Source organism: Sceloporus occidentalis, unplaced genomic scaffold, assembly GCF_023333645.1.
Source record: "Sceloporus occidentalis isolate IW3139 unplaced genomic scaffold, rSceOcc1.0.p SCAF_136, whole genome shotgun sequence".
NCBI classification, from domain to species: Eukaryota; Metazoa; Chordata; class Lepidosauria; order Squamata; family Phrynosomatidae; genus Sceloporus; species Sceloporus occidentalis.
The window spans coordinates 1,599,575-1,617,996 of NW_028317116.1; the positions used below are offsets into that span (position 1 = coordinate 1,599,575).

General features: G+C 47.8%; 1 protein-coding gene across 1 annotated transcript; it reads left to right on the forward strand.

Annotated features, from left to right (window-relative positions):
* Nucleotides 1–1,181: 1,181 nt before the first annotated feature.
* LOC149281304 (mitogen-activated protein kinase kinase kinase 2-like) lies at nt 1,182–17,956 on the forward strand. The gene is made up of 18 exons (XM_089499490.1): nt 1,182–1,379; nt 2,287–2,357; nt 5,719–5,795; nt 6,079–6,197; nt 7,152–7,192; nt 11,960–12,059; nt 12,463–12,576; nt 13,172–13,265; nt 13,532–13,662; nt 14,091–14,170; nt 14,465–14,532; nt 15,112–15,204; nt 15,806–16,012; nt 16,337–16,485; nt 16,696–16,827; nt 16,906–17,035; nt 17,134–17,311; nt 17,731–17,956. Exons 1-18 carry the CDS (start codon nt 1,182–1,184, stop codon nt 17,954–17,956), a joined length of 2,208 nt encoding a protein of 735 aa, XP_089355616.1.
* Nucleotides 17,957–18,422: the final 466 nt, after the last annotated feature.

Here is an 18,422-nt window from a genome sequence, read left to right on the forward strand (position 1 = left end):
TTAATGGACAAAATGTGATTTTCTTTAGAAAACAGGGACATTTTTAAGTGACCCCAAACTTTCGAGCGTGCGCGTTATGGTGTGTTTGTGTGTCAGGGTGCGAGTGATATTGCCGCACTGTTGAAGTTGCAATACCGTTCTGAATACAGACCACCCTCTGATTACGAAATCTGCAGTTCCTGCTCCTCTGACGGGTTAGAAAGGCTCTGTTAAAGTGACGAAATATCTCATGGTTTTATTGCACGAAGCTTCCGCTCTCTGCGGGAAACGACTCGCCGGCACCGAGCGACTGCGTTTATTAAACTGTTTTTGGGGCCGAAGCGTGTCCGGGATCGGTTTATTGCAGTAAGGCAAAGTCGTGGTAGATCTGCTCAGCTGGTTTATGACACGAACCATCTTAATGTCAGCTGAAGAGGACGCCAGTGGAGCTTGCAATCTAATGCAATTCAATGAGCTAATAATGACGCTCGATTTATTGTTTTAAAGGGACGGTCTAATGTCACTGACGTCCCCAGTGAAGAAGAATGCATGCTTAAGTACTTCGAGTACATTAACCCCTTCGTTACCCTGTACACAAGGTGGCACGATTACCTTTAGGACACACACCTTCGCCCCCCCCCCCCCTGTCAGCAGATGATGGCTTCCAATCGACACGCAAGTGCCAGTTCCCCGGTGCATCAGGAATGCCCGATCAGGTATCCCCTTTTGGTAGGTGCCGCTGCTGACACCTAACAGAAGGTCATGGAGGTCAGGATAACCCCTGCAGGGTCTGTCTAGATCTCAGAGTGCTCCCCCTGCTGGCGGATCACACGCTTTGCGATCAGCAGGAGAATCAGGGAAGATCAAAGAGAAGAAAGAAATAATAAAAAAATAAACAATACAATAAGCTCAGTGATGTCATTGTGATATCACTGGCATACATAGGATTAAACCAACATGATAAAAGGCACGTATGGTGTTCCCTTTCAGATAAGGTGGTGGATGCATGGAACAGGCGCCCAGGATAGATATGATTAAGAATGAACGGGTTAACGTGGTCTGAGGCTTCTGGTAGCCGGACGCTTTCCGCTCTGCTCTTCTCCTAAATATTCTCTCTAATGCTGTATTACCATGAGCGCTGCAAGACACGGGACTTCGAGCCCACGGCGTTCCTGCCGGCATGCAGCGGAGCCCACAGCTAAATGGCGTTACCGCCAGCATGCAGCGAAGCCCACGGCTACACAGCGTTCCTGCCGGCATGCAGCGAAGCCCACGGCTACACAGCGTTCCTGCCGGCATGCAGCGAAGCCCACGGCTACACAGCGTTCCTGCCGGCATGCAGCGAAGCCCACGGCTACACAACGTTTCTGCCGGCATGCAGCGGAATTATCCGCGGCCAGGTGGCGAGTCGGCGGTTTTCGTTCCTTTTTTTTTCGTGATTCTTTTTTGGAAGCGTTTTTTCCCAAAGGAGAGATTCTGTCTGAAGCTCCGGACTTCGTCTCCGTCTGCACTGGATGTTCTCACACTTCTTTATTTTTATACTATGGGAGAATTACAAAGCCGTATTACGGTAAGAAATGCGATATTCCAGCACAGAGTTATTTCGCGCTCGCTTGGAAAGGGATTTTACAGATTTTGGGGGTTTTTTTTCTACTCTTCTGGTATTTCAGGTCTGACTACTTTGCAGGTTTTTATACTTGTTTTTCTCCTCGCTGTTCCCACGTTTTAAGTGTTACTCCGTCTGGTAGTCCTGGGGGGATCCTTCTGGGAAAGTGGTGGGACGGCTGAGGTCATGCGATATGAAGAAGATGCCGCCAGCTCCTGTAAGGGGGGTGCTCCGGCCTGCCGGCTCCTGTAAGGGGGGTGCTCCGGCCTGCCGGCTCCTGTAAGGGGGGTGCTCCGGCCGCCGGCTCCTGTAAGGGGGAAGCTCCAGCTGCCGGGTAAAGAATGCCTATTAAAGTATTTTTATAGGCTTTCTTCGTCGGTGGGGCTGCTCAGGGACGTTTTCAGAACACGGCTGGAGTTCCAAGATCTGTAGGTTCTAGTATTTTGCATAAAAAAGCCACATTTGGTAAAATTACTTGTAATACCTTGTAAGCACGCTCTCACTTTGGGTCTTGCAAACGGTTTCTCCGCATGACCGTCCTCGTACGTGCCCACTGTGTCTCTGCTTCGGCTTTGCCGTCGCGTGACCTGCCCCTGGAGAGCTGGGATCCACTCGTTACTTTATGGTTAGGTTTAAGGCATCTAGCAGTCTGGGCTGTAAATTTGGAAACGTTAATTTTTTTTCCTTATTTTTTTTTTCAGGAAAAGGAAGAAACTGCCCATGGGAAGTTTATCTCCCCGAAGGATCCCGTAGAAGCCGGCTGCCATCATGGGTAAGAATCTACTGGCGCTTCAGCTTTCTTCTCTTGTCCCTTGCAAGACTGAAATCGTCTCCTAAAGGCGAATGTTCTCTAAGAAGTGGAATCTTGTGCGGAGGATCATGAGAATTGTAGTTCAGCAGCAGCTGGAAATTGCTATCTCTTAGCTGCCCCGTTTCTAAGGCAAGAGTGTGTTTTAAAAGGATTTGACGGAAAGGGGTACTTCCGATGGTTCCTAAACAGCCCCAGAGTAAGTGGCCGTTGAAATAATCACTTAAAACAGGTGCAGGTATAAGCCCCTCGGCCTTCGGCGAAGTACAACGCCAACGATTGCCGCGTTGCACAGGAGTCGTTATTCAGTTTTGCAGGTAAAACCTTTTAATATATAAAGCCCTGATCATCCTGCCGGCCCTCGGGGGGCGAAGGGCTCTTGTTTTAATACACTGGTCCATGGCAGTGGATTCAGAACAATGTTTTCACGATGAAAGTAACAATAGGTCTATCACCATCTGTTTCAGATTAAATGGTATCCATTATGTTCCTTTATGTGTTTTAGTAGAACCTCGGAACATTTTTTTTCAACGGATACACTACTGTTCAAAAGTTTGGGGTCACTTAGAAACCTTCTTGGTTTTAAAAGAAAAGCAGATTTTGTCCATTAAACTAACATGAAATGGATCCGAAATCCAGCGCAGACGGGTTTAATGCTGTAAATGACTATTGTAGCTGGAAACGGCTGATTTTTAATGGAATCTCTTCATAGGCGTACAGAGGCCCTTTCTCACTCCCATCACTCCTGTGTTCCAATGGCCCTTTCTCACTCCCATCACTCTTGTGTTCTAATGGCCTTTTATCACTCCCATCACTCCTGTGTTCCAATGGCCTTTTCTCACTCCCATCACTCCTGTGTTCCAATGGCCCTTTATCACTCCCATCACTCCTGTGTTCCAATGGCCTTTTCTCACTCCCATCACTCCTGTGTTCCAATGGCCCTTTATCACTCCCATCACTCCTGTGTTCCAATGGCCTTTTCTCACTCCCATCACTCCTGTGTTCCAATGGCCCTTTATCACTCCCATCACTCCTGTGTTCCAATGGCCCTTTATCACTCCCATCACTCCTGTGTTCCAATGGCCCTTTATCACTCCCATCACTCCTGTGTTCCAATGGCCTTTTATCCCTCCCATCACTCCTCTGTTCCAATGGCCCTTTATCACTCCCATCACTCCTGTGTTCCAATGGCCCTTTATCACTCCCATCACTCCTGTGTTCCAATGGCCCTTTATCACTCCCATCACTCCTGTGTTCCAATGGCCCTTTATCACTCCCATCACTCCTGTGTTCCAATGGCCTTTTATCCCTCCCATCACTCCTCTGTTCCAATGGCCTTTTATCACTCCCATCACTCCTGTGTTCCAATGGCCCTTTATCACTCTCTTCACTCCTGTGTTCCAATGGCCCTTTATCACTCCCATCACTCCTGTGTTCCAATGGCCTTTTCTCACTCCCATCACTCCTGTGTTCCAATGGCCCTTTATCACTCCCATCACTCCTGTGTTCCAATGGCCCTTTATCACTCCCATCACTCCTGTGTTCCAATGGCCTTTTATCCCTCCCAGCACTCCTCTGTTCCAATGGCCTTTTATCACTCCCATCACTCCTGTGTTCCAATGGCCCTTTATCACTCTCTTCACTCCTGTGTTCCAATGGCCCTTTATCACTCCCATCACTCCTGTGTTCCAATGGCCTTTTCTCACTCCCATCACTCCTGTGTTCCAATGGCCCTTTATCACTCCCATCACTCCTGTGTTCCAATGGCCTTTTCTCACTCCCATCACTCCTGTGTTCCAATGGCCCTTTATCACTCCCATCACTCCTGTGTTCCAATGGCCCTTTATCACTCCCATCACTCCTGTGTTCCAATGGCCTTTTATCCCTCCCATCACTCCTCTGTTCCAATGGCCCTTTATCACTCCCATCACTCCTGTGTTCCAATGGCCCTTTATCACTCCCATCACTCCTGTGTTCCAATGGCCCTTTATCACTCCCATCACTCCTGTGTTCCAATGGCCTTTTATCCCTCCCATCACTCCTCTGTTCCAATGGCCTTTTATCACTCCCATCACTCCTGTGTTCCAATGGCCCTTTATCACTCTCTTCACTCCTGTGTTCCAATGGCCCTTTATCACTCCCATCACTCCTGTGTTCCAATGGCCTTTTATCCCTCCCATCACTCCTCTGTTCCAATGGCCCTTTATCACTCCCATCACTCCTGTGTTCCAATGGCCCTTTATCACTCCCATCACTCCTGTGTTCCAATGGCCCTTTATCACTCCCATCACTCCTGTGTTCCAATGGCCCTTTATCACTCCCATCACTCCTGTGTTCCAATGGCCCTTTATCACTCCCATCACTCCTGTGTTCCAATGGCCCTTTATCACTCCCATCACTCCTGTGTTCCAATGGCCCTTTATCACTCCCATCACTCCTGTGTTCCAATGGCCCTTTATCACTCCCATCACTCCTGTGTTCCAATGGCCTTTTATCCCTCCCATCACTCCTCTGTTCCAATGGCCTTTTATCACTCCCATCACTCCTGTGTTCCAATGGCCCTTTATCACTCTCTTCACTCCTGTGTTCCAATGGCCCTTTATCACTCCCATCACTCCTGGGTTCCAATGGCATGTTGTGTTTGCTGATCCAAGTTTAAAAGGCTGATTAATGGTTAGAAACCCTTTTGCAATTATGTTACAGCCAGAAACTTCCTTGTTTCCCATGAAAAATGCTAATTGTCCTGTTGGTTACGTGACCCTATTTGATTGATGATGGGGGGGGGGGTAGAAGGGAATAGTTAATCAGGTTAGGGATTTATTGTACTGTCTTTTAAACTAAATCTCTTAAAACAATTTTAAATGATAGAAAACTAAAAAGCAAAAGTTGTATTTGGTTTTAAGTTGTGTTGCTGATCGTTCCCTTTATCGCCTGTTGCTAGTGGCGCGCGGAGAATGGAGGAATAGTGTTTTACAAATCTCTATAATACGGCGTTTTTTCCGGTCGCTGTCACTTTTAACAGGGATTTTTGCTGGTCGTTATATACATTTTTTTCTTCTTCCTGCATGCTTTTCCTTGACAATAAAGGGTTAAAAATCTTTACTCTGTGGGAACCTCCTGAATGCGTCCGTCCGCCGCGGCCCTGAGATACTCCTGTCTGCGCAGAAAAACAAACGTAAAGCGCAGGTTTGGCAAACATATGATGTCATGTCTGCGAGCTGTGACACGGCGCGTCCAAACTGTACAGCGACCGGGGAGGGGAGCAGACGCTCTGCAGACAGCACCAGACGGGGGCCTTTAGGAGATGATATTGTGATCTTTGCAGCCGTAGCGCCCCCCCTCTCCGTAACCGTGGTAACACGCGGCTGTCATACAGCTCTGCCATGACACGTCGGGACCCTGGTCAGCACCATTTCTTCACCAAAAGAACAGGAAATTAATAGGAAACGTGTCACAAATGACTCTGCTTAGGTGTGTGATAGTCTGCGATGGATACGGCAGGATAAACAGGCAGACCAGGTGGGCCTAATAGGGCCGATCTGCCAGCTGGTACTTGTGATGTTGAAAGAGTTGTCTGATGTATCTCTTGATGTCTGGAGGTGCTCTCCACCAAGACCAGAGGGTCAGGGGAGAGCGTCCGCGTCGAAAACAATAATATAATAATACATTTTTGTGTCCCCCGCAGATGAGCAGCAGGCTCTGGACTCAATCATGCAGGATCTGGCCGTGCTGCATAAATCTAGCCGGCCGGCCGCCAGCCTGCAGGACGCGGTCAACGCCAAGTCCACGTCTCCCAAAAAGCAGGTAAGCTGTGCGAAGCTTGTCATGGACCCAGTGAAGGGTGATACGAGGAAGCTTAAGCGGTTAATTCTGCATGACGCTGTGGACTCTGATGGCTTCTATCTCTTCTCATAGTTAGATAGCCCCTCGTTTTCTAAATGTCCGGGATTGTGTGCATCCGCTGTCTATGTAAAGAACAATAAAGATTCTGGTGTTCCAAGTGGGTTTAGGGCCACAGGGAAACCAGGCCCCCAATCATTTTTCTCCCCTAAAGTGGGTTCTTGCATTCCCTCCCAGACCGAGGTCAGTAGGGACAATTGTTCTAGAGTTTTCTTCGTAGGTGAAACCTACTGAAGTCTTCCAGGGGTGATGGTGGCCAAAAGTCTCAACCCCCCCCCCACTCCACCAACAGAGAGTCTTTGGGGACCCGGCTCCGCAGTGCCGTTCCCAACTGTTACTGAAATCACCAAAAACTGTGGCCCCGGCTCCACACCACAGTCATAGGCCACGGCATATTTAAGTGGGGAAAAAACCCAAAAACTGCGAGGCCCGAAGGAAAACAAAAATCTACATTATCCTAGTGCTCTTAAATTCCCGTGTAATGTGGCCCCCGCACCACCTAAACACGGGGGGAGGCCCGCGTAGCCCCATACCAGGGGCTCTAAAAGCATACCCCTGGCATCGTTCAGCCTACTCGGCCAGAGGACCGAGCTTTCTCGCAGGCACTTCTTAGCCGAAACGCAGAGAAGCGACTTTAATCCGCTTTCTTGCTACGGGGCAAACTTGTCAAGGTGATGCGTGGCTGTGCACGTGGTGATTAAAGGAATCTCCCTACATAATCTATACATGATACGGGGCCAGGGTCATTGCTGCAGGGGAAACTGGCTGGGCTCGCTCCTTTATAATGCGCAGTGTGGTGGGAAGCTGAGACGTCACAAGTTATTATTAATATTATAAAATAATTTGTTTTTGTTACAGAACGACGTGCGAGTGAAGTTTGAATTTCGTCGGGAAAAGAGGCGAGTATCGAACGCCGACCTTCCACTTACTCTTTTGTTTAGCTTTGTGAATTTGTTGTGGGGATTTATCACGTAGCTGGGCACCGGTGGGTTAATCCACCTTTCAGAATGTTTATGAAGGAAACCTCCGTATGTGACAGGGCCAGGCTAGCTGGCTCATGTGTCATATGAAGTTTAGCCGGGTCACGGAGCACTTTTGTGTCCGGTTCCGTATACCGTGACCCGGTAATATATTATATTGTGTTTATTGTGTAACCGGCCCAGAGACTGATGTGGATTCAGCCCCAGCCTTCAAAGAGACGATCCTATAATCTGGCTGGGGCTCTTAATCAGCCAACACAGCCCTGTCTGCCCAGACGGCCCCCGCACTACAGGGGGGATAACACAGGTGGGGGAACCCATTGTATTCTGTAATCCCCTCACCTGATACATCCCCTGTATACTGATGGGATTTGTGATGGGATGTGGTTGATGGGATTGGGGGTTGGGTTCGGTACACATTGCATTGAGATTGTATAAAGTTCTGTGTGTTTGTAATAAAGAGAAGTCTTCTTGGTTTACTGCGAATGGTGGTCTGGATGATCCGTGGATAGCTGAGTGCTATCCGTATGAGGGACTGACTGGTGATTCCTCAGACCTCAAACAGGGGTACCCAGCCTTGGGTACGGTGACCCTGTAACATTTGGTGGCAGCGGTGGGAAGAATCCCACGACTTGGGTGAAATCCAAACCACCAACTGGGATTGCAGACGAGAGACACCGAGAGAGCTCCTGGAGGTTTGTAGCAAAGGAAAGGCTACTCTGATTGCGGACTGCAGAGAGATGGACCGGCACCAGGATGCCCCAGAGGAGAGCCTCGGACTGAGTGCTCTACAAAAGAACATTCTATGGCACCTATCCCTGTACCCAGGAGGGGCTACATCGGAGCAAGTGACGGCGGTGATTGAAATGTGTCACCGGGAACTGAGCCAGAGTGGGTCTGTATCTCCCAGACTAGGGGAACAGACCCCCAAAATATCATACCAGGATATCCAACCCTTCCGAGAACCCGAGGGTGAGACAGACCGGGTTACAGCCGAGGTGTGTGAGCTGGAACACCAGCAATGGCAGTTAGTCTGCGCCTGCAGACTGGAGGGATGATTTCTCCCATCCCCACTTTGAAACGTACTGGGCACAGTACTGGACAATGTGGGATCTACGAGTTCCACTCCTGGGGGAGAACCCGTTGCCGGAGTGGGAAGACGAATTGAGGGGTCTCATATATGCAGAGCTCGACCTCCAGAGCCGCTACCAGGGATTCTCCCAGCAGTTAGCAGGTGAAGACCACAGCGACCCTCTGATGCTGTATAGCCCCGTCGACCCAGGACTGATATATGATGCCTTCCAATTTGACTCGTCCTTCGGAAGCCCCTGCCAGTACCGCAGGGATACAATCTGGGACAACCGTGCAGAAGTCCTGGTTTATGCTATTCCCCCCGAGCTGGAGGCTGTTATGGATTGCCTGGTCCAAGAGGAATGGCAGCTCGAGAGGGACTATAAAGAATTGCTGCGGAGAGTGGAGCTCCAGGAGTTACAAGGAGACTGGGAGCATGGTACTACAACTTGCGGGAGTGGGACCGAGGTCCTCTTCACCTACTCCGCGGCCCCTGCCCTGGTGAGAAGAACCGAGGTCCTCGCCAGCAAGAAGAAGCGGAGGAGGAAGCCAAAAGCTCCGACCCAAGTCCTCACCGACAACCCTGGCTGCTCTACCCCGGCAGAAGAGATGACTGTCCCCACCGCCCGAGTAAGTGGCACAATCCCCCTCACCAAACCCTTATCTATGCTCGTAGAAGCCAGGGCCCCAGATTGTCCCCCTGATTTCCCGAGTGTCCTGGGAGAAGTCCGGGTCACTGCCCCAGAGGTTCCCACTGAAGTCCCCGGTGACCCGGTAGAGGCACCGTTCCCTAACCTAGCGAGGACGCCAGAGGGGGTGCCGAGTTCCCTGGGTCCTCTCAGTAGCCTGGCGCAGGCCCTGGTTCCTATCCCTGTGTTCTCCGAAGTGATCCCTGGTTCCCCAAGTGTCCTCCTGGAAGCCCAGGTCACTGTCCCAGAGTGTTCCTCTGACTCTCCCCATGCCCAGGCAGAGGCACCTGTCCCAGAGAGGAAGATCGAGGGTCTGCTTAACCCTCCCGGTGGTCCAGTATTGGCACCTGTCCCTGCCCCGGAGTATTCCCCTGGGTCCCCTGAGTACCCCGCAGAGCTGCTTAGCTCGCCCAATAACCCTGTAAGGGCACCTGTTCCTGTCCCAGAGTGTCCCCTAGGTCACTCCAGTGTCCCGGTAGAGGCCTCGCTTACTACCTCTACGCGTTTCCCTGGTTCCCCGAGTGCCCCCGGCCCGATCAGCAGGGTTTTCCTTCCATGCAACCACCCTGGCCTGGCAGCTGCCCCAGACTCAGTTCCCAAGACTAGGGAGCAAGAGTCTCCACGTGCCCCTGTTACCCCGGTGAGGGGGATAGCCATGTGCCCCCGGCTGAGCTGGGACCGTCCTCCAATTCACAGAGGACTATTGACTATCCTTTTGGGCGACCAGGGCCCTGGCCCACCTTCAATGGATGCTTCTGACAAAGGGGGCCATGAACTAAGGCCTGCACCTTTGAACTTTGTCCACTCGGACAGCCTGCAGCAGACCCGTGTGGATCTGCCTGGTCTGCCGGACCGTTGGTCAAGGGGGAGATCTGTGACAGGGCCAGGCTAGCTGGCTCATGTGTCATATGAAGTTTAGCCGGGTCACGGAGCACTTTTGTGTCCGGTTCCGTATACCGTGACCCGGTAATATATTATATTGTGTTTATTGTGTAACCGGCCCAGAGACTGATGTGGATTCAGCCCCAGCCTTCAAAGAGACGATCCTATAATCTGGCTGGGGCTCTTAATCAGCCAACACAGCCCTGTCTGCCCCGCCGGCACCCGCACTACAGGGGGGATAACACAGGTGGGGGAACCCATTGTATTCTGTAATCCCCTCACCTGATACATCCCCTGTATACTGATGGGATTTGTGATGGGATGTGGCTGATGGGATTGGGGGTTGGGTTCGGTGCACATTGCATTGAGATTGTATATAAATTCTGTGTGTTTGTAATAAAGAGAGTTCTTCTTGGTTTACTACGAATGGTGGTCTGGATGATCCGTGGATAGCTGAGTGCGATCCGTATGAGGGACTGACTGGTGATTCCTCAGCCCTCAAACAGGGGACCCAGCCTTGGGTACGGTGACCCTGTAACACCGTATTCCTGCGTCGGATGGAAATCTCGCTATTTCTGTGCAGGAGCCGCTATCTTACTGACCCGTCAAATGTTTAATTATCCTAAAATATCATTTTCAAGTCTTCTAAATGGTTATCTGTCTGTGTGACACACACTCACTCTCTCCTTTTCTCACTCGCTGTCGCCCTCTCTCACTCACTCTCTCTCTCAAGGAGAGAAAAATATAGATTTTCATTAAAATGGCACCAAACTATAAGGGTGTGCTTATAATCGGGACAATATGGTACTTAATCCTCAGCCTTTATTTCATTTATTTAGTCTGCCTCTGATTAGAGCCCCTTGGTGTTAGTGGGGAGTCGGGGGGGGGGGGGGGGGGGCTTCTGATATCCCAAAGCATGTCCTCTCCTGTATTGTATGAAGAGCTTTTAAAATAGAAGGCAGCGCATGTTGTGAATCCGGTCGGGTCAATTAACATACAGATCCCGTGACAGAGACCAAAGGTTTCTGCTGATACAGAGTAATCCTCTCGCGCTGTTTATACAGAGGAGTCATAAACGGAATTAGAACAAATTCCGCACAAGGCCAGTCTGTATATAACCGCAGTGCCTTTGGGGTCTATTCACTAAACGAGTGTTTCAGCTCTTCAACTTCACTATGCATTTGGAAGGGCTTAAGTCAGTGACCTGCTGCAGGAAGAACTTGCCTGGCCCTGTATAATGTATAGTTAAATCAGAGAAGGTTCTTGGCAGTCTCTTTACTTATCGCATTGTACATTATACAAGGTCAGCTCAGAGATTCATAACTAATAGAGGAATGAGTTAAAAACCACAAAACTGTCCCTTAACTGCATAAACTCCTTTCAAATAAACAACTGACTATCCTTCCTGCCCGACATCTTCACTCCTGTTAGTTTTTGTTCTGTGACGTATCTTTTTACCTGTTTTTAAATGATTTAAGTTCTTTGCGACTCTGATGCTTTTTACCTGCCAGAAATTGGCTTGTTTTGGGTAGTAACATATACACAACTGTTCAAAGGTTTGGGGTTTGTTTTTTATGGAAAACAAGGACATTTCTGTCTGTTAGATAATTACAAAAGGGGTTTCTAACGAGCAATCAACCTTTTAAACTTGAATCAGCGAACCCAGGAGTGCTGGGAGTGATAAAGCGCCATTGGAACCCAGGAGTGCTGGGAGTGATAAAGCGCCATTGGAACCCAGGAGTGATGGGAGTGATAAAGGGCCATTGGAACACAGGAGTGATAAAGGGCCATTGCAACACAGGAGTGATGGGAGTGATAAAGGGCCTCTGTACGCCTATGAAGAGATTCCATGAAAAATCAGCCGTTTCCAGCTACAGTAGTCATTTACAACATTAACCCCATCTGCGCTGGACATTTCTAAGTGACCCCAAACTTCTGAACAGTCGTGTATTTATACTTTAAGCTGATTGTGGATTTTCTTACATTTATTCTTCTAAAAAGAGAAGTTTTTATGACGGCCTGCTTTTTCTTGTTCTGTGTACAGAATCCTGCAGTTCCCCCGTCCGGTTCTCTTACAAGATGTTTTCGCCAAGGCGAAGGTGGCGTTCGGGCAGCGCATGGATCTCCATTACAGCAATAATGAGGTAACGCTGCAGATTATTGCGACTCGGAGAAGAGCAGCGAGGTTTCCACGCCAAATAAAAACAATGTTGCAATCTTACGGCTTTTGTAGTCCGCGGTACAATGACGTTCCTAAAGTGGCCGTTCAGAGGATCCTAAAAATATTCTGTTCGTTGCTATGGTGATTGTGCCACTGTCACCGCTTTGCACCAGAAGTGCTCTTCGCTGTTGAAGGGCCCATAGAAAGTCTGTGGACACAAAAGTATAGTTCCAAAAATAGGAAATGCTTAGAAAAGAGGTCAAAGAGTGAAACATGGTGGGTTTAGGTCTTCATTCCCCGTGATCCTCTACGTCTGCCCATAGTTAGCCCCTTAAGAGGGTTTAACTCATCGCATATATCTATACGTGGATTTATATACTTTGCAGCTGGTAATCCCATTAAAAACGCAGGATGATTTGGACAAGGCTGTGGAACTGCTGGATCGAAGCACTCACATGAAGAGCCTTCGCATACTCCTGGTGCTACACGGACATGCGCAGGTATGATGAGCAAAGCAAACAATCAGTGCCCCCCGACCCCCCCCCCCCGCAAATACTATTTAAAAGCCATAAATGTTGGGGCTTCCGTAACGCTATGTGGCCATATATCGATTCGCCAGCCACTACGTCAGAGCACCCCAAGTCCTGGCTATATTGTTTACCGAGGAGCTGAATCAGTGGGACTGCAGCACACTTTAACCCATTGAGACTCTCATGCAATTTAAAGCCCTCTCTGGACACCATTCATGAGGCTCCTGTGTGGTCGGAGCGGCTACTCAACCTTAAAGTGCGGTCAGAACCTGCAAATATGCACGAGAAATACAGAAAGGGTAGTGCACATCCTATAAAAACATAATATGCATACACATTCGTGTTCCGGGGTGCTGCTGAAATCATCAACATGTACAAAGCAAAAGGGAGGTATGATAAAACATGTTTCCTATTTAGTATACCAGAGTGAAATGCTTGCATGTATTGAACTATGTGGCTGGTGAACGAAGCTTGCAATCTATGTGGTTTGTTCAAACACGAGTCGCCGGTACATTCCCAGCTATGTAAATGGGTTTAAAATGTTATTTATTATTGTGATGTGCAGGTTCCCAGCCCCTGTGACATGGAACGTATACCTTCCCTGGAAAATCTGGATAAAACCGTGGTTGGCATGATGGAGAGGACCTGTAATATAGCTGGTAGGTGAAAAGGTGTATTTATTATCAAGTCAACGTGCCATTGGAACACAGGAGTGATGGGAGTGATAAAGAAGATATTCCATTAAGAATCATCTATTTCCAGCTACAGTAGTCATTTATAACATTAACCCTGCCTGCGCTGGATCTCTGATCCATTTCATGTTTACCTTGTTAACTTGTGCTTTTCTTTCAAAAACAAGGATTTTTCTAAGTGACCTCATCAGGTTATATGTTCTTTGACTGATTACTTCCTTATGCATTTTTAGGTACTCAGACCAGGGATAGAAGCTCTCCTCCTCCAGGATACATTCCCGATGAGCTCCACCAAGCTGTCCGTAATGGGTCCTTCACCAGCATCAACAGTGAAGGAGAATTCATACCCGAAAGCATGGACCAAGTAAACCCCCCTCCCCTCCCCGTTTCTCTTCTGCTTTATACCTTATTTAAAATCCACTCTTATTGTGGAGATCTTTCAAAATATTTTTCCCAAATTCAAGTAAAAGCTCTTAATGATTTGTTACTTGTCCCTTTTGCTATGTACTCGCTATGTAGAGATTTCATAGAATGCAAGAACCTGATGAATCGTTGGTTGGCTATTTAAAAAGAAAAAGCAAACAAAAAAACCAAACATTTGGTTCCCCCGGTTGACCGGTGTGCTAAGTCTTGAAATGTAATCATTATATGTCATCAAGTTTAGAAAAAGCCAATCAAGATATTTTTTAAAAGGGGGGCATGTGAGGATTTGTTTTTCGAAAGTGATCCCCTTTAATAAGTAAAAAAAAAACCAACCCCTAAGCCTTTTGTACCTTTCTTGTCTTTGTTTAGATGCTCGACCCCCTGTCCCTCAGCAGCCCTGAAAATTCTGGATCGGGAAGCTGTCCATCCCTAGATAGCCCTTTGGACGGGTAAGTGAGATATTCCAGAAAATGGCAAATTGCTCAGCTCTTTTTCTGTCTCCATTAGCTACATTTTTTCCAGCCCTGGTTAGAATCATTTTCCCTTCCCGATAATTTTTCCAGCTAATTTGCCCCGAGGAACAAACGACTGTTCCTCCATGATATTCGCGCACGGTGTGTGTGACGTTCAGGGGCAACGGATTGTTTCGGGATAGAGCTGGAAGAGAGGATTCGCACTTTATTGTATTGGGGAGAGCGGAGGATACAGATGGCTCACCGCATTTCTCTTTTGTATTGTTGCAGAGAGAGCTATCCTAAGTCGCGCATGCCGCGAGCCCAGAGCTACCCGGATAATTACCAGGAGTTTTCAGGTAAGGAACGTTAGTATCGTTTTCTGTCGCCCCGGACCTGGAGTAGATATGTTTGCTTTGAAAATATTTTCAAGGTGAGATGTTTGTGACATGCGGTAAATAATTGACAGGCGATGGTATGAGCTGTGATGTAACGTTCTATAGACGAGGTTTAACCCGCTGCGTTCAAAGCTTCCCACGGAAATAAATCTAATTAATCTTTTAGTTAAAACTAGGGAAATAACCAAATAAAAAGCAAGATTCAAGAGAATCTGAGACAGTTTGGATGAGTTATAAACGCTACAGCCGCACAGATTTTATACGACCTCCATTCCCGAAAAAGAGCGAGAGAAAAAAATATGAAATTTACGATCTCTTCCATCCTTGGAGGGAAAACCACAGCTAAAGTTTTTTTTTTAACAACATCGGTTAGCGTTTGAATCTAGGTATTTATGATGGCTGTAGGACTTTGCTGCTACATAGTTTAATAGTAACATCCTCAAAGGCAAGCTGGCCCGGTTAATAACCTTGCTGAGGATGGTAGGAGTTTTCTTTTTTTTTTTAATGATAATTATTAATACGTTTCTGCTCTGCTTTCAGAATATGACATTCCAGTGTTTGAGAAGTTTGGAAAGGGCGGCACGTACCCACGAAGATACCACGTTTCATATCATCACCAGGATTGTAATGACGGTGAGAAGCAGCTTGTTTTATTCTCTTTGCAGGGTTTTTAGTACCGTTTGACTTGTATTAACAATCGCACGGACGGCCCGTAGAGTTGGTTTATGTGTCTCTGATTCTCCTAAAATTCCTTCGGCACATATATTGGGCTTAGAGGAGCGGCAGAGCTTACATCGGCCGGCAAAAGACAAACCTAGCTGAGAATGTGCTTGGAGCTTTACTCGCTATTTAAAGAGGAATATAATTCATAATTAAATTAAACTGGAGCGGAGCTCTAGACAAGCAATGGACTGGACCAATACTTTGGGACTTTTTAATGGTTGCCATGGCAATAAGGCCACTTAACCAGTCTTTTTTTTATATAAAAAAAAAAAACACCATTGCTTAGATCTGTATCTCCAGCCCTGTCCTGAAAACCATTTTATGCCTAATGTCCGTCTCTAAGGTTGACTCTTTGTTGGGACGGCGTAAGATATCGCTGCTCATACCGCTTAAAATTCTCTCTATTGTTCAGACATGAATAATAAAAGATAAATCACGTATGATTGTGCCCCTTTTATATCGAGAGTAGTCGTGCTCGCTGTCTTACACCGGCTTTCAATTTATTACACAGGTCGCAAAACCTTCCCCCGAGCCCGCAGAACCCAGGGCAACAGCTTCCGATCCCCGGTTAGTTTCAGCCCCACCGATCACTCCCTGAGTACGAGCAGCGGGAGCAGCGTCTTCACGCCCGAGTACGAGGACAGCCGGCTGATGAGACGGGGCAGCGACATAGACAACTCCACGCTGACGGTGATGGATATCAGCCCGCCGAGCCGATGTAAGTATTCGGTATTCTGGTTCTTTTCACGCCGGTCAGCCGGGTGATTTAAAGAGCTACCGAGAAAGCAGAGCTCATGGTGTCTGGCTGTCGTCCCACATGTCCAGAGTAATGCTGCGTATGACTAAAGTGTTCTCAAACCACACATTTTTACAAGAAAAGGGGAATATATACAGCAATAATTACAGCTTCAGATTAGAGATGGTATATGCATCATTAGAAGATGATTCCGGGTCTCAGAAGCTGCATGATTATTTCTCCCATTAAATTCTCTCCTATTTCATGGAAGCACTGTTTGGATGAAGTTCCCTGTTTTGATTCCAGCCCCGCGTGCCCCATCCAACTGGCGGCTTGGGAAGTTACTGGGACAGGGAGCCTTTGGCAGGGTGTACCTGTGCTACGACGCGGATACTGGCAGAGAACTGGCTGTCAAACAAGTCCAGTTTGATCCAGACAGTCCGGAAACCAGTAAGGTAAGATTTAGAGAATCCCCACCAGTATTCTTTATCTCTGGGCTTCTATTACCTGGGGCCGTCTGCATTCTGATTACTGCATCTCTAGGATGGGGCAGTTTCAATCCGGGGCTTTATTCCACATATTGCATGTCTTTTGTTTTGTCCGCCTGCCCGTCCATGTGCGTTTTCCTTGCTGGTTAAAGTAGCTCAGTCGGGTTTGTGTTGTAGGAGGTGAACGCTCTGGAGTGTGAAATTCAGCTGCTGAAGAACCTCTTGCACGAGAGAATTGTTCAGTATTATGGCTGCTTGAGAGATACCCAGGAAAAGACTCTCTCCATATTCATGGAATATATGCCAGGGGTAAGATCCGCATGATATATACCATCCGCTTGTTCTTTTACTTGCATGTTGTTGACGCTTTGAATCCTCTTTTTGCAGGGATCTATTAAGGATCAGCTCAAGGCTTATGGAGCTCTTACCGAGAACGTGACTCGGAAATACACCAGACAGATCCTGGAAGGCGTTCACTATTTGCACAGTAATATGATTGTCCATAGAGACATTAAAGGTAGGTACTGGCGGTCCGATTGTGAAAAGATCTTAGATCTGTCCCGGCCTTTCCCAGCGTGCAGAGCGTCCTCTCCTTACCTGATCGTTTTCCCCCAGGGGCAAATATTTTGCGAGACTCTTCAGGAAACGTGAAATTGGGAGACTTTGGTGCCAGCAAGCGGCTGCAGACGATCTGTCTTTCTGGAACAGGGATGAAGTCGGTCACAGGGACGCCCTACTGGATGAGCCCAGAGGTCATCAGCGGAGAGGGCTACGGCAGAAAAGCAGATATCTGGTGGGTTCTATAGGCTATTTAACTACCCATCAAGACACGCAAGTAACTTATGTGTCTCTCCTTAAAGCGACCCAGGTCATTTATAAATGGCCTCAACTCCGCATCTAAGCCGATAGGGAAAGCATCCATCATCATGGTGTTGGCTGCTCATTAAAAGAGACCGTTTCAGATTAACAAAATATCTTCACCTTCAATTACGAGCTTCTGATGTGCTTCACATTTCAGCCATTCTCCTTGTCTGGGAATTTAGATGATTTTTTACTTTTTGCCAATTGGGACTGGAAATCCATGCTAGTTTTGCCACCTCTCGCCACACAGCTTTTATATAGTAAACGAGCGCGTCGTTAAACATCCTCCAGAGCAATTCGTAGGAAAGCACTCCTTTAAACCTATTTGTAATGCGCGTGTTTGTTCCGTAGGAGCGTTGGATGCACGGTGGTGGAAATGCTGACAGAGAAGCCTCCTTGGGCAGAGTTTGAGGCCATGGCCGCCATCTTTAAAATTGCAACCCAGCAAACGAACCCGCAGCTGCCGCCGCACGTCTCCGAGCATTCCCGGGACTTTCTCAAACGGATTTTTGTAGAGGCCAGGCAGAGACCTTCAGCTGAGGAGCTCCTGAGGCACACGTTCGCGCAGTATCACTAGCGGCTTCGCTTCACCCGGCTCTTCCGTTTTCTTTATTTGTTCGGGTTTTTTTTGTCTTTTTCTTCCAACGGTGACGGCACTTTAAAAGAACGACAAGAGAGATGAATATTTCTCTCGATTCTCTGATTTCCGTGGCGACCCGGAGATCTTGGATTTAGTTGTGGCCTGGACTTTTTTGAGCTCGATGCTCGAACCCTTTTGTCAAGGTACCGCTGGGCCTGTCCCCAGTCTGATAGCACTTTAGTACATTTCCATTCCTCGTCCTGCAGTAACAGGAACCCGATGGTACAAAGGGGCAAACATGTACAAATCTACCCCCTGCAAGGCAGCTCTGTTTTTTCCTTGGGTAGTACATGCGCCTGGTTCGAGCGCCGCTTGGGATCAGAGCTGTTTGCTCTTGGGTTTAATATATATATATATATATATATATAATTTTTTTTTTCTCCTGGTTTTTAATTTCCTTTAT

Excerpts from the sequence above, each read along its gene's own strand:
- LOC149281304 (XM_089499490.1), top strand. The coding sequence starts at position 1,182 with ATGGCGTTACCGCCAGCATGCAGCGAAGCCCACGGCTACACAGCGTTC. Across the intron at positions 5,796-6,078 it reads CATGACACGTCGGGACCCTG|ATGAGCAGCAGGCTCTGGAC; the intron begins GTCAGCACCATT and ends TGTCCCCCGCAG. Across the intron at positions 6,198-7,151 it reads CCACGTCTCCCAAAAAGCAG|AACGACGTGCGAGTGAAGTT; the intron begins GTAAGCTGTGCG and ends TTTTTGTTACAG.